General features: G+C 36.0%; 1 protein-coding gene across 1 annotated transcript in view; it reads right to left on the reverse strand.

The window, feature by feature from the left end:
* GLP2R (glucagon like peptide 2 receptor) overlaps nt 1–14,319 on the reverse strand; it is a gene marked incomplete at its 5' end in the record, with an annotated part of 80,331 nt that continues 66,012 nt past the window's right edge. Inside the window, 2 exons of the mRNA XM_031965546.1 lie at nt 1–4,785; nt 12,424–12,465. Of these exons, the coding sequence (XP_031821406.1) occupies nt 4,450–4,785; nt 12,424–12,465 (378 nt within the window). The remainder of the gene's footprint in view (nt 4,786–12,423; nt 12,466–14,319) is intronic.

The raw sequence follows: 14,319 nt of genomic DNA on the forward strand, positions 1-14,319 counted from the left end.
TTAAAAATCAGGTTTATTAACAAATAAAAAGCTCTTCATGTATACAGAACATACAAGCACCAACAGACTCTTTGTTGGCCTAATTGGGTATAAGAATAGATGTGAGGGTATAAGGAATTTAGTATTCTCCCCGATGTACTAACCAAAGAAGCCCCCAGGAAGCTTAAAAATCCTGAGTCACCTTATTATTGTCTGTTATATGGAATAGTTCTTTGAGGAAGAAAGAGGGAAACACAGTAAGGAAAATTATGGTGATATAAAAATACATAAATTAAAAACCTATTTTTAAAAAACAAATTAGTGTTAATTGATTATCAATGATGTTAGATAACTACTGTTGAGATTGAGAAGAACACTGAAATAAGAAATGAAATGAGTTAATAGCATTAAAGAAAAATCACACAAACCCTTGGTGTTACCCTTAGAATGCTGAAGAGGAGATCTTGCCAGTGAAAATGAAAATTGGGATAATGACTTCCATAGTCTTGATAACTTTACTCTGCATATTTTTATAAGACTTTGGTTAATCTTCTAAAAAATTTTCAGTAAGAAGAGGGTAGGTGAGATGAAAAAATGTTCCTCTTTCCACTCTACTCCCCCTCTGCACTCCAAAAAAGAGAGGAACAGAAAAAAGAAGGAATCATAGAAAAGCAGCACAGCTTTGAAAATTACATGTTGAATTCATTTATTTAAAAAGAAAAGTTAATATGCATATATAATACCCTCCATTTGTTCTATAATGTATAAGGAAATATTTATTTTTATCAAGTGTTTATTAATTTGGGGATAAAAATAAGATGAATTCAATATGTATTATGAAGTTCCCTTGAGCATCTGCCTCACAGTTCATCAACCTCTTCATACCTAATGATTGATATCTTCAATCTATTATACATCTAATTTTCAGATATCACCACCATCTATTTCACCTTTTTTTTTTTTTTTTTTAACAATCATTACCTCCCATCTCTCACTTTATTCCATTCCTCCTAAACTTATTCGTCTTCACTTTGACCTCCAGTTTTACTTCACCCCTGTTCTGGCTTTCCTTTCCTATTTTCGTATTTCAGCTATTCATTGTTTTCTCTTCCTGTGTTTTTGCTTTTATCGCCTATTATTGTTCTCAACCGTACTAAATCTTGAGTCACTCCTATCATCATTCATCACTGTTTATATGATCATCTTAACATCTGCTAAAAATTCATGCTTAGCTAATCACTAACAGACCTTTCTTTCTGAGTGGCAATCCTTTCCTACTCCTTCAATTAGCTTTCTATCATAATACCTATGGGTGCAGTTCTGAATCACCTCCTCTCTTCTCAAATCCATCCAAGCAACTTCATCTTCTATTCTAAGCAGATGACTTTCCCTTTTCACTTTGCTGAAAAAATAAAGACTATCCATTATGACCATCTATCACTTATATAATCTTGGGCAAGGAATTTAAATTTTTGTTGCCTTTGTTTTCCCATTAGCAAAATAAAGGGATTAGGTATCTTTTAAGCTCCCTTTTAGCCCAGAATCTATGATCCTATAAAAATCAAGATCACCCATCTTGAATTTAGTAATTCTCAAATTTATCATATTATCATCCTTCAAAATGTCTTTATTTTCAGTCATATTGGGGAGTCATAGATAGATTTCACCAGATCTGTGAACTTTGATGGGAAAAATATATGTTCAGTTCATTAACTTTTGGTTTCCTTTGTAATTCTTTGTATTCTGTTTTATGTACTTAAAAACATTATTCTGGGAAGGGAATAGATTTTAACCAATTGCTAAAGAATCTATAAAACAAACAAACAAAAAAGTTAAGAATCCTAGATTTTCACTTTTACCTATCTTTTCCTCTCTTGCTGACACAAGTTCTTTCCAGGAACTTGCTCCCTTCATCATTCTTCTTCATCTTTCCAATTTGACAATTCTCCCTTTCTGATACTTCCCCTGCCACCTATAAGAATTCCTGTTTTTTCCCATCTCTATAAATCTTCCTATCAGTCTGCCATCCCCTCAAGCTGTATAATCATACTATATAATCTCTCCTCCTTTTACTCAAGTTCTTAGAAAGAATTTTCCATTCTTATTGTCTCCACTTCTCACCATCCACTCATTCCCTAACTTCTAATTAATCAGGCTTCTGACCCCTCTTCCTGTTCAAACATTCTCTCTAAAGTTGCCAACAATCTCGAATCTCTAAATTCAGTTGTCTTTTATCAGTCCTCATCATCCTTGATAATCAATCTATCCTGGGCAAAGTATACATAAAATAATGTGACAGCCAATATTTGGCATATCCCAAACTAGGGATGTGTTCAATGATTAATTTGAGATCAATAAGAAGGTAATTTTTCAATTACATTGGTTCTCTCTTTAAGCTGAATTGAGCACATTACAAATGATTATGTATAATAGCAAAGCAGTTTTTTGCATCTGTTTAACTGCCATCACAATTTATCTCTTCTAAGAACCCCAATAGAACCCAGTGTTCGGTAGAACATCAAAAGTAAACTGAGGTCCACTGAAATAACTTAATGCCACATAATTAACAGTAGACTCAAGATCAGAATTTATACACCCAAATAAGCCTCATCCACTTAAAAGTAATCACTTTGGAAAACTGTATATTTATCACAACCTTATTACCTTTACTCATACAATTATGGAGTAGTTTTGAAAATATTTTTAAAACCTGATGAAGATTTTTTTTTATTTTAAGTCTTGAGGAGTAGCATTTTAAAAGCAGATATGATTTTTGGAAATTATCAAAAAATCATTTTGTGCTGAGTGTTGAATAAGATAGGTGATTAAGCTGAGCAAATTATTCTTAGTCAAATATGAGGCATGAATAAAGAGTAAAATAAGACCATATTTGGAAAGAATGGGAGTGGAGAATCAAACTGACTGAAAAAAATCCCAAAGAGTAATTCTCAGAATATTTTGAGCAACAGCATTATTAGAATAATTTCACTATGATGACTTTTAAAAAGTAGGCCTCACATAGATACAGAAGTAGTGGTTTAAGTTTTGGCCTGATTATTTTATAGTCATGCCTTAGAAACACTGGGGAATTTTCTCTACTAGATTCACAACATTCCAAATGTCTGGAATTGATGAGCTAAAGCATATATGTCTGCTACCTAATTAAAGTGGAATTTGAACTCAGTTCCATTCACTCCAAGTTCACAATATTGATTTTTTTTGAAGGAACTTTGAAAATGAGAAACCCAAAGCAATGTTGTTTGATAATTTAGTAGAAAGATCAAAACAAAATGAACATTTTGATCTTCTAGATCAGGGATGGGGAACCTCTTTCTGCCATAGGCCATTTCAATATTTATAACATTTTTTGTAAGCCAAATTATCAGCTTACAGAACACAAGCAGTAGGAGGTTGTTATTCCTGGCGTTCAGCTCAACATCACCTGAGGCTGCCTTAGCAAATCATTTCATGGGCCTTATATGGCCCACAGCCCAGATGTTCTCCAACTCTGTTCTAGACTATGGGTTCGTTGTCTAGGGTCTATGAACTTTCTTTTTAAATTTGATAATTGTATGTCCAAATAATTGGTTTCCTTTTTTAATCTTATCTACTTTATGTTATGTGCTTAAAAGTATTATTCTAGGACTTTTGAGCACAGACTTCATTAAACTATTTAAAGTGACACTAACCTCTGTTTTAGACTGCTTTTGCTTTGTGATTTGTTTTGCTGATTCTTGTTAAGTTTCTCATTGAAGATAAACATGTTTCTTTCTTTAGAAGAATTGACGGCCCAGTGGCATCTGGAACCTAGAAGGAGCTATCATGAGATCTGGAGAGTTGGAAGAGCAATCAGAATTTATGAATGAGAAACTGGCCATCAAAAAAAAAAAAAAAAATGACAGAAAAATCTTTCTTTCACTGTCCCTGTCTCTCTGTTTTTCGGTATCTGTTTCTCTCTTACTTTCCCCTTCATCCTCCTTCTCATTCACACTATTTTTCATTCTTATCTTTCTTCTTGTGCTTCTTCCTCTCCTTCAAATGATCAGGTTGTTGGAAAAAAAGACAATTTTTCATATCCACTTTTCCATATTCAAAGTTTTCTCTTCTTATTGACACACCAGCCTTGAATTCCAACTGAGGGCTCATATCCCATATTCATATCTGAAAAGTATGCAGTCAGGATATAATTCTATATATCATTACGGATTGAGAATGCCAGGTATAGCTATGTAGAGATGAACAGAACTGTGTCTCTAATGTACAAGGAAATTTTTTAAGACAAATGAATAAATACTAAGTATTAATTGTGATTATGAGGGAAAGTAATGCTGTACTATACTTGGCAGCACTAGGTTTTTTTCTTTTCTATTTTCCATTTTCCTATCTCAGAAATTCACTTTAGGAAAGTAAGGAAAGGAAGTTAAGGAATGAAGAACAGATCTTCTTCAAGCTTCTTTTCTACAAAGGCTTCTAAATTTCACTCCCCTCCAGAATTTCCTCTGTTGTATCAATGATGGTAAAGTCACCCTCACTGCTTTCAGACAGGCTGCCCCCAAGAAGGGCCACTTTACCTCGGTGTGGCTGGGAGCTAAAAGTGCCTTGGTCCCTTCCAGCCAAGTGTGAAAGTTGCCCATTGCTTCCAGGCCTATCCTCTCCTGGTCCCTGATTCCATCCAAAGTGCTGGCTTGCCTGACTCTTAGAATGTTTCTGAAAGTACTTGAAGTTTCTCTCCAGAACACAACCTACACAACTGATGTGATGGGCAAGCAGGAAACGAATCCAGTGCTTCCTCAGCTCAGCTTTCACCTGTTGGGGAGAGAAAAGGGATAGAGGCACTATGATGATTTCAGTTATTGTCCCCATTTAACAACTATTGATCACAGTTATTACATCTAACAAGGCTGGTTAAGTAGGCAGCATGATACTGTGGAAACCTGGGATCAGAACTTACATTTGAATTCTGGACTTCCAGAATTTCAGTCCAGTCCAGTGGACTTCCATTTACTAAAGTGTCTTGGTCAAGGCATTTACTTCTTTTCTCTAAGTCTTAGTAATAAAATCCATAAACAGGAACAATAATTTAGACAACAGCTATCTTATACAGTTGCAGTATGGAGAAAGTTACTTCCTTTTGATGAGAGGTGTTCCTTCCTACAAATGAGAGGTGCTTTGTAAACTTTTTGACATTTTGGCATGTAACTACTAAAAGGAAAAAAAAAAACCTTTAGAGCACAGTTTTGGCTCTTTATGACCCCATCTATGGTTTTCTTGTTGAAGAAAGTGGTTTGCCATTTCCTTTTCAGACCATTTTACAGATGGATTAAGTAACTTGCCCAAGATCACTCAGCTAGTGTCTGGGGCCAAATTTTAACTCAGAAAAATGAGCCTTCTTGATTCCAGCCCCAGCATTCTATTCACTCACTATACTACCTAAATGCTTTCCTATGGCAATCCCCAGGTCATCCCCCATTCAAATACTAACAAAACCTAACCCTGTTTAACTTTTGAGATCAGATGACACTGGGCATATTTAGAGTAGTATGGGCATAGACAAACTCTATGTTCCAACCAAACTGGATTACCTTCTGAGAAAATTCAACCTTCCTTTTTTTTATCTCATTTCCATGCCTTCATTTATGCTGCTCATTATGCCTGGAATATCCTCCTTTCCCTTCTTTATCTGTTGAATTTCTATACAACTATTAAAACCAATTCAAATATTACTCCTTTCATGGGTCCTCAAACTTTTTAAATAGGGGGCCAGTTCACTGTCCCTCAGACTGCTGGAGGCCGGACTATAGTAAAAACAAAAACTTTGTTTTGTGGGCTTTTAAATAAAGAAACTTCATAGCCCTGGGTGAGGGGGATAATTGTCCTCATCTGCTACATCTAGCCCATGGGCCATAGTTTGAGGACCCATGTGCTTAGATGAAGCTTTTACAGATTTTCCCTGGTCAGTAACAACCTTTCCCCTCCAGTCTCCACATGACATTTGCTTACATAACTCCAAATTACTAATTATGGAATAGTGTATATTATAATTACCTAAGTGATCCTAGATGACCCTAAATACTTAAGTCCTCACCCTGCTCACACACACATTCAATAATGCATGTTATACATATAGTAGAAGCCTAATGTTTGTTGGTGAAAGCATGAATGAATGAATAAATGAAAGAAATAATATTTCCTTAGTTATAAATTTCTCCTAGATTATAAGTACTTAACTCTTGAGCCACACAACTTAGTTGGTTGAAATATAGTGCTATCAGTGGCAATTAGTCTCCAATAGTTAAGAATTCTATCCCAAACATAGCACATTTAGTCATTTCACATGGTCACCCAAAAAAAGGATGTGAATAAAACCTCACTACTGGCAAAAACAAACAAACAAATTCAAAATGTAAAAGTCATATAGGAGGAAAGAAGCATTTCTTTGTCATTTTGTTTGCCATGGGAAAGTTTCCTGAAAAACCTTCTTGGAAAGAATTCAGAGAGACTTCATAATGGTTGTGTATTGAAAAATAGGAGAATGGGAAGCAACTGTGGAATAATAAGCACAGGATTTAGAGCAGTGGTCATTTGAACTAGGTTCAAATCCTTCTTCTGTTCTTAGCTATTTGACCTTGGCAAGTACATCTCTCCACTTTCAAGGTTATCAAGAAAAATTGAGTATTTTTTAAAAAAATATCCTAAGAAAGTATCAAAGGATTTTTTTTTTTAAATAAAAGAATGTGAAAAGGTCAAGGAGGGTCCTGATTTGTGCTAGAAAATCTGACAGTTGAAAAAAGCAGATAGAATGTAGGGACTGAAAAATAGAGGAATTTGATGCAAAGAAGACAGGGAAGAAAAATCACTGAAGAATTAGAAATACATGATGTATATTTGGTTCTTGGAGAGGGTGATTAAGAGCTTGACTTTTGAAGAAAAAGAAGTTACCAAGAATAAATAATGTGGATCCATGGATATAACTAGGAGAGGGATTATTTAACAAGGGTTAAAGAAAGATGAAATAAGTAGTGGGAATGGATTCTTTGGTGTGGGCTACTGATGAAAATATCTGTTGATCTGATATTAATAATAGAATATAATGGAAAACCTCATGAGACTTGCCAGACTTAAGCAATAATATTCCTTTTTGTTCATTCATATTGGAACAAGTGATACTTTCTAAATGGAACATATAAGCTATTACTAAGGATTTTGAAGTCTTGCAGAAATAACAATATCTTAGTCTCATCCCTGCTGCCTACTGTAGTCTAGGGCTTCAAAAGGGACAGGAAGATTAGGAAATAAATAATTAATTAAGGAGATAGTATATGAAAGTGAGATTTTGATTTTTGCCCTATTGGTTTAAGGTATACTAATGACAAGATCTTGGCTAGAGACGGAATGCCAGATAAGGGATAAGAATGTTTTTTTAAAATTGCTTAAATTCTTGCAAATATTTGAGAGGAAAAGAAAAGGAATTATTAAACTGCCAAGAATATCTATCAATCTAGATAATACAGGGAGTAGCTGGCATGCAAGAATAACAATGCCCAGAACTTCATAGGAATCAAAATCTTAGAAAAGGAGGCATTAATAAACTCAGTACCAATATATACACAAATGCATAGAAGTATGAGTAACAAGCAAGGTAAATTAGATCAGCTAACTTAAGTGGGCCAATTTAATTTTATAATTATTACTGAAACTTAGTAGATTTGTTCACATGGCTGGAATATAGGTCTGGAAGTATTTAAATTTTATTCAAAATAAAACAGCATAGAACACCAAGGGAGTAGAGAAACATCATATATTAAGTAGGTTTAATTTATGTGAGGAAATTCAGGAATTAAAGGGATGAAACATGTCAGAAAATTTTTTAATTAAAGATCAGTAGAGAAGATAGAGCCACAATATTGTCATAACTCCTCCTCATTCTTCTTTGTTGTCGTGCCCATTAAGTATTGGTGTAATCATAAAGTTCTATCCAGTTTCTCTTTGCTCAATATTTTCTTACTTGATGGTCTCATCCTTTCCATACATTCAATTATCATCTCTAAGTAAAGCAGGGCATTTGAGTGGCACAGTGGATAGAGTGCTGGATCAGGAATCAGAAAGGCTCATCTTCCTGAGTTCAAATCTGGACTCAGACAATTACTAGCTGTGTGACCCTGGGCAAGTCACTTAATCCTGTTTACCTCAGTTTCCTTATCTGTAAATGAACTAGAGAAGGAAATGACAAATCACTCCAGTACCTTTGCCATGAAAACCTCAAATGGGGTCATGAAGTATTGGACATGACTGAAAAACAATTGAACAACAACATGAAGATGATTCCTAGATCTATAGGTTTCTCTAAGTTTCAGTCTCACATTATCAACAGTCTATTAGTTATTTCAAACTGGACATAGACATTTTAACTACAGAGAGAGATGGGGGAAGGAAGGAGGGACAGAGGAAGGGAGCCTTTTCAGAACTTCCTCATTTATACTGAGAGAATTAACATCTTTCCATTTACCTAGTTTCATAATATCAATGTTATCCTCAACTTCTCACCTCTACTTTACCCACATTTTCAATGTGATGCTAAATTATGTCATTTCTATTTCCACATAGCTCACATATGTTCCTTCTTATCTACTCATACAAATACAAGCCTAAGGTCCCCATCACCTCTGACCTACATTGTTGCTATAGCCTCCTAGTCATCTTGCCTCCAGAATCTCCCCATGCTAATCTATACTCCACACAACTGTTAAAGTGACTTTCCTACAGTGTAGGTCTGATCATGTCATCCCACTGTTCTACAAAGCCATAGCTTCCTTGAGTCATCAGATACATCTCTAGGATAAAACATAAACTACTTTATTTGGAATTTCAAGTTGTTTACAAATTGGACTCTTCTTATCTTTTTGATCTTCTTCTGTGTTACTCCTCTCTACACATTCTATACTCCCGTCATATTGGCCCACTTGCTTAGATACCATATTCTAGTTTCTGACTGTGTTTTTGCTTTGGGTATGCTCTCTAAGCTTGGAAAACTCCTTTCTCAGTTTTTTTCCCCTCAGAGTCCTGTTGAAATCACAAAAGGAGATAATACAGACATAAAAGATAAATAGGAACAGGTTTTCCCCTCAGAGTCCTGTTGAAATCACAAAAGGAGATAATACAGACATAAAAGATAAAAGGAACAGGACAGAGCCTTGGGATCCACTGTTTCCTTTAGGGCTTAGCTTAAATTTCACCATTAGTAGAACTTTTCCAATCCATAAGACTAGGGTCTTATCTTCTAAGGTTAATTTGTATGGATGCTGTATGTATTTTGTATATATCTATTGATATACATGCCATCTACCCCATTAGAATGTAAGTTCCTTGAGGCAGGCACACTTTTTTGCTTTTTCTGCCTCTCCCCAGCACTTAGCACAACAATAAACATGATTATTGGTTGGTCGATTGATGGAAGTATAATATAAACATGTGGAAGAAATAAAAAATGAGTGAAGGAAATAAAACACAAAACTATCATGGATACATGATATAATACTAATGGAGGACTTTGATAATGTAGAAATTTGCTGGACCTCTCATTCTCATTCTCTTGCTCTCCTAAAAGAACCTTGACTCACCTTAATAATTTCATCCTTCATAAATATGGAGGAATTGATGAGGGAAAGTGCTAGTCTAGACTTGATTCTGACCAACAAGGAAGATTACAAAAATCTTGGAATCAAAAGAGAGCTCTGAAATCATCCTGTATCGAAACAAGAATCCTCTTTTACTACAACTCTGGAAAGTCCTTTACATATCTATCTATATCATCAATTACTATGTGTTTACTATGTGGTAGATTCAGAGAATATAGAAACCAAAATATAATAGTCCCTGCTATCAAAGAACTGTCACTCTTTTGAGGGGAAACATGTATACATATATATATATATATATATAAATACAAAGTACTGAGAGGTGGCATTTGCAACAAGGAGATACAGAAATGTCTTTTATTAATGTTGATTCTTTGAGCTTAGCTTTGAAGGAAGCAAGGGATTCAGAGAAATATCAGTTATTTGTCCAAAATCTTAAAATCAAGAATCAGGGCTCTGGAAGGACTGTGCTTCAGGGTGATCCTTGGCCATATTTCATAAATCCAAATTTCAGCAATTTAGCTGAAAGGGCAAAATTGGAAGTTTAAAGATCTTTTACCTCTGAGACTAATTTTAGTCTGTTTACACTTCTGAAAAAATGAGGTGGTTGAACAAAGGGAGACTCTAAGTTCTTTTCTAGGTCTATCTATATATCCATAATATTTGGGTTCCATGTTGCTTTAATTTAGCTCAGGCTCAATTTCAGTAAAAGTTGAAGAAGTTTTCTGTGATTGTAGCCAAGTCATTCCCCCTCTCTAAATTTCAGTTTCTTATCTATAGAATCATGGGGTAGATGATCTTTCCAATTCTAACATTCTTGATATATTGGAAATTTGTCTGCTGAGGATGATCTTCAAATGTTCTTTGAGTACTTTCTCCAAAAATATTTATCCATTTGCTATAGGCAACCACAACTATAAGGCCCTAGTAAAAATGTTTCCTTGAATGTCCATTGTGAAGTATAAAGAGATTAATTAGTCTATAGGGTTTACTTGCTCATAATTGTCTTTTCTTATTCCCTAGTCAACTATATGAGAGCCTTGGGGGTCTGTTTCTGGGTGGAGATCCAGTAGAGAAAAAAATTTTGTGTACTGTGCTAAAGTATTATATCACCAACCCCTGAATTTCCCCTATTTATGACAAAAGCAGGAAGGAAAGATTTAAAAGAAAGATAGCTTCCAGGTAGAGCCTCTTACTTCAGCACTCCAAATGGCATCATGCAAATGTGAAATTTTTAGTGAGAGTTGGGAAAGAGCTGGTCCTCTCCACCCCAGCAATTATGATAATTTCAGTCATGTGGGGACTAGTAGGAGGGGAGGATTGAATTAGTTGAGGTTGTACCTGGGTCTCTGGCTAACTTTCTCACCTTTCTATTTGGGTTTTCCTGACATTAGATGACTGAGTATCCTGAAATGGACTTGTCTAAACTGGAAAGTGACCTTTTGAATTTTTTTAAAGTAATTTTTTTCATATTCCAAGTTTGTAGGAGCATGTTATTTCTGTTGTTTCTTTTATTTGCAGATGACACTCATCATTAACTTGCAGCAATGCATTCTTCTCAAGTACAATTAAGATCTTATCATATATACTACGACATATTCAACATATATAGGACTGCTTGCCATCTAGGGGAGGGAGTGGAGGGTGGGAGAGAAAAATCGGAACAGAAGTGAGTGCAAGGGATAATGTTGTAAAAAAAATTACTCTGGCATGGGTTCTGTCAATAAAAAGTTATTATAATAAAAAATAAATAAATAAAAAATAAAAATTAAAAAAATTTTTTTAAAAAAGATCTTATCATAAAGTGAATTCATATAAGTTTTTTCCTTTTCCAAATGAACCAGGATCAATAAGAAAAAGAAAATTTGTTCCCATTCCTACAACTTCCATCCTCAGTATTATTACTCAGAAACATCAGAAGCAGACTATAATGGAAAGAGCTCTGAATATAGTTACAGGACCTGGATTTGAATTCTCCTTGTACTGCTTACTATTTTTGAAATCTTGGATTGACCATTGAACTTATTCATTCATTGGTATCTTCATTGGTAAAATAAGGACATTATACTGGATGATTGTTAAGGTCCTTTCTATTTCTAAATCTATGATCCTGCTAGCAATGCAAAGTAACTTATCAAACTATTAATAAGTAATAAAATAATTCTTTAGGATAGTATGGTTGGGGATAGAGATTGCAATAACATTTTTCACTTAGACTCTTTCTAATAATTTTGATCCAAATTCCAGCTGTATCCCCTTTCCATAGGTAGCACTATTTCTGTAATTTCTGCTAGGATGGCATAGAAATATGTAGTGTTCTACAGTTTTCAACTACAATAGGAGGAGATGTGGTGACTTTCTTCCCAGGTTCCCCAGATATGGGTTGTAAGAGAATGAACAAAAATAAAGACTGAATAAGAAATTTGTTTTTTATTGGCCCTTTTCTTCTACCAACATCCATGATGTTTTATTCTTCTTCCTAATAATGTCCTTCCTAACAATATTGCTTTACCATCAAGAAGGGCTGGGCAGGTATGGGGTGAATTTGATCAAGAACAATCTTCATATCAATAATATCAATAATGCCAGATAAAAATCCAGGCATCCCAACTCCCAGACTAAGGTTTTCCCACTCATCTAAATTATCCACCACTCTAGTCATTTGTTCATCACATGATGTGCCCATTATCTCCTCCTTCCATCCCAACCCCTGAGAAAAGTTTAAACTGTCCCTCTCTCATATACATTGGGATCATATGAGTAGTAAGGAATACGGTACCTTATAGATTAGAAGGTGAAAGATTCTTACCTCTTCATTAGCAAAGCAGTAGAGGAAGGCCACAAGAAGCCCCTAGAGGGAAAAAAAGAGACAGAGCCTGTTATGCCAAAGTTGCCTTTTAATGGGGTGACCAGTTCCTCCAATTGTCCTATTTCATAATTCTGCCTTAGGTTATAACCATCCCCTCTTAATGGTTGAGATAAAGGTTTTATAGACATTCTTTAATGTCATTAGAATATCAGTAACCTCCCTCTGTCCCCACCTAGGTTCTTCCATTATGTCATTGTTCTTGTTATTCCATAAAAGGCTCACTGCCCCGATACTCGGGACATCAACTCTTTGAGATGATAGTCTTGTCTAGCCCTGGGATCAACATGGATCCAATGGTCCCAGTATTTCTCTCCATTTAATAAATTATTGAATTGGTCTCTAATCTCTGTCTTGCTCAGTTTCTTCAGCATTACATTTTGGAGGCCCCCCAGCGAGACAATTAGAAAATGAGCAGGATTAGAGATGAGACTTTCGGGTCTCTGCCTTGGGCGGGGTGGCTGCGAATCTGAACTCTTGGCCTGGAGAGGTCGGACCCTCCTGGATTTCTTTCCAGAGCCTCCGGGAAAGAGAGCAGTTTCCAGCCACAATAGCCTGATGGTAGACAACCCCATTTTGGCCACAGGAGAGTAAATTTGTCTGGGTTCCTTTTGGGGTACCATCTAGTTAGACTTGTTTTGTTTGTTTGGTTTGGTTGATTAGTGAATAACCGGTTGCACGGTTGTACGGTTATCACTTTTGGGGTGCCCTTGAGGTACCGGTTGGTTTGGTTGATTAGTGAATAACCGGATGCGGTTGTCACTTGGGGTACCCTTTTTGGGGGTGTCATTTGCTTGGCTGATGAGTGGCCTACTGGACGTGGGGGGGGGTCGCTACTGTAGTGTGAAATATGGAATCCTGGACAAGGTAAAAGACTTTTTCTTTCCTTATCTTGTGGTGGACACTGCAGGCATCAAGACTGCAATTGTTGGTTGGAGCTCCAAGCTCTGGCACAATTCTTTAGGAATTGCTGCAGCTCTATCTCTAAAAAGAGATACGAGGGAGGCTGCAAAGACTGGGAAAATTAAGTTTTAACTTGTCTGCAATCCAGACACTCCTCAGCCTCAAAACTCTTTTCCTGGAGCAGATGCTTTGCTTGAGGAAACTCTTTCTGTCCAACCCTTTTCCAGAGACAAAGGCCCGTCCTTTGCATTTCTAAGAGAGGTCCTCCCACTTCTTCCATCAAGTAGGAAGTATATACATTTGAAAATGGGACTCAGTTTCCTTGCTTGGGTCATCCCGTGTTAGTTAGAGTAATGCCGGCCCCTCCCTCTTTTGCATGCTCAGGGGGCTATCTACAAAGACTGGGGGTTTTAAAACGCCATTTGGTTTGGCTTTAATGTTAGTGTCCTACTGAATGTTGTAATTGTGCAGTCTAAGTGTGATCAGTGTTCTGTATGTCTTGTATGTTATTGGACAGTCTAGTTGTGCTCTGTGTTCTATGTGATTTTTGTGAAATTTTTTGTGAACGAGATGAGGTGAGATCTTTCAAGATAGTTGTGAAAATCGAGTAAGGCTTCATCTATTTCAAACTTTGAGTAGGCCTGAAGGACTTTAAGTATCAAGTCAAGGGCATACTTAAGTCCCCTCCCTGCTATCCCCTAAGGGCATACTTAATTCCCCTTGTTATCCTCCTGTGACATCAGTGTCTTTCTGTTTAGGTCAAATATGGACAACTATGTACTTATTGGTCAAGTTCAATTTGTTGGGTAGTTCCCGCATTTAGAATGTAAGATCCTCAGCCAATAAGGATGTGGGTCAGTGGTGGGAGAGGGTATTTGCATTAGGGATAAAAAGTGTTGACCCTGCCCCCTACAGTGCCTCCTCCCTTCAATTGTC

This window comes from Sarcophilus harrisii, chromosome 4, assembly GCF_902635505.1.
Source record: "Sarcophilus harrisii chromosome 4, mSarHar1.11, whole genome shotgun sequence".
Classification (NCBI taxonomy): Eukaryota; Metazoa; Chordata; class Mammalia; order Dasyuromorphia; family Dasyuridae; genus Sarcophilus; species Sarcophilus harrisii.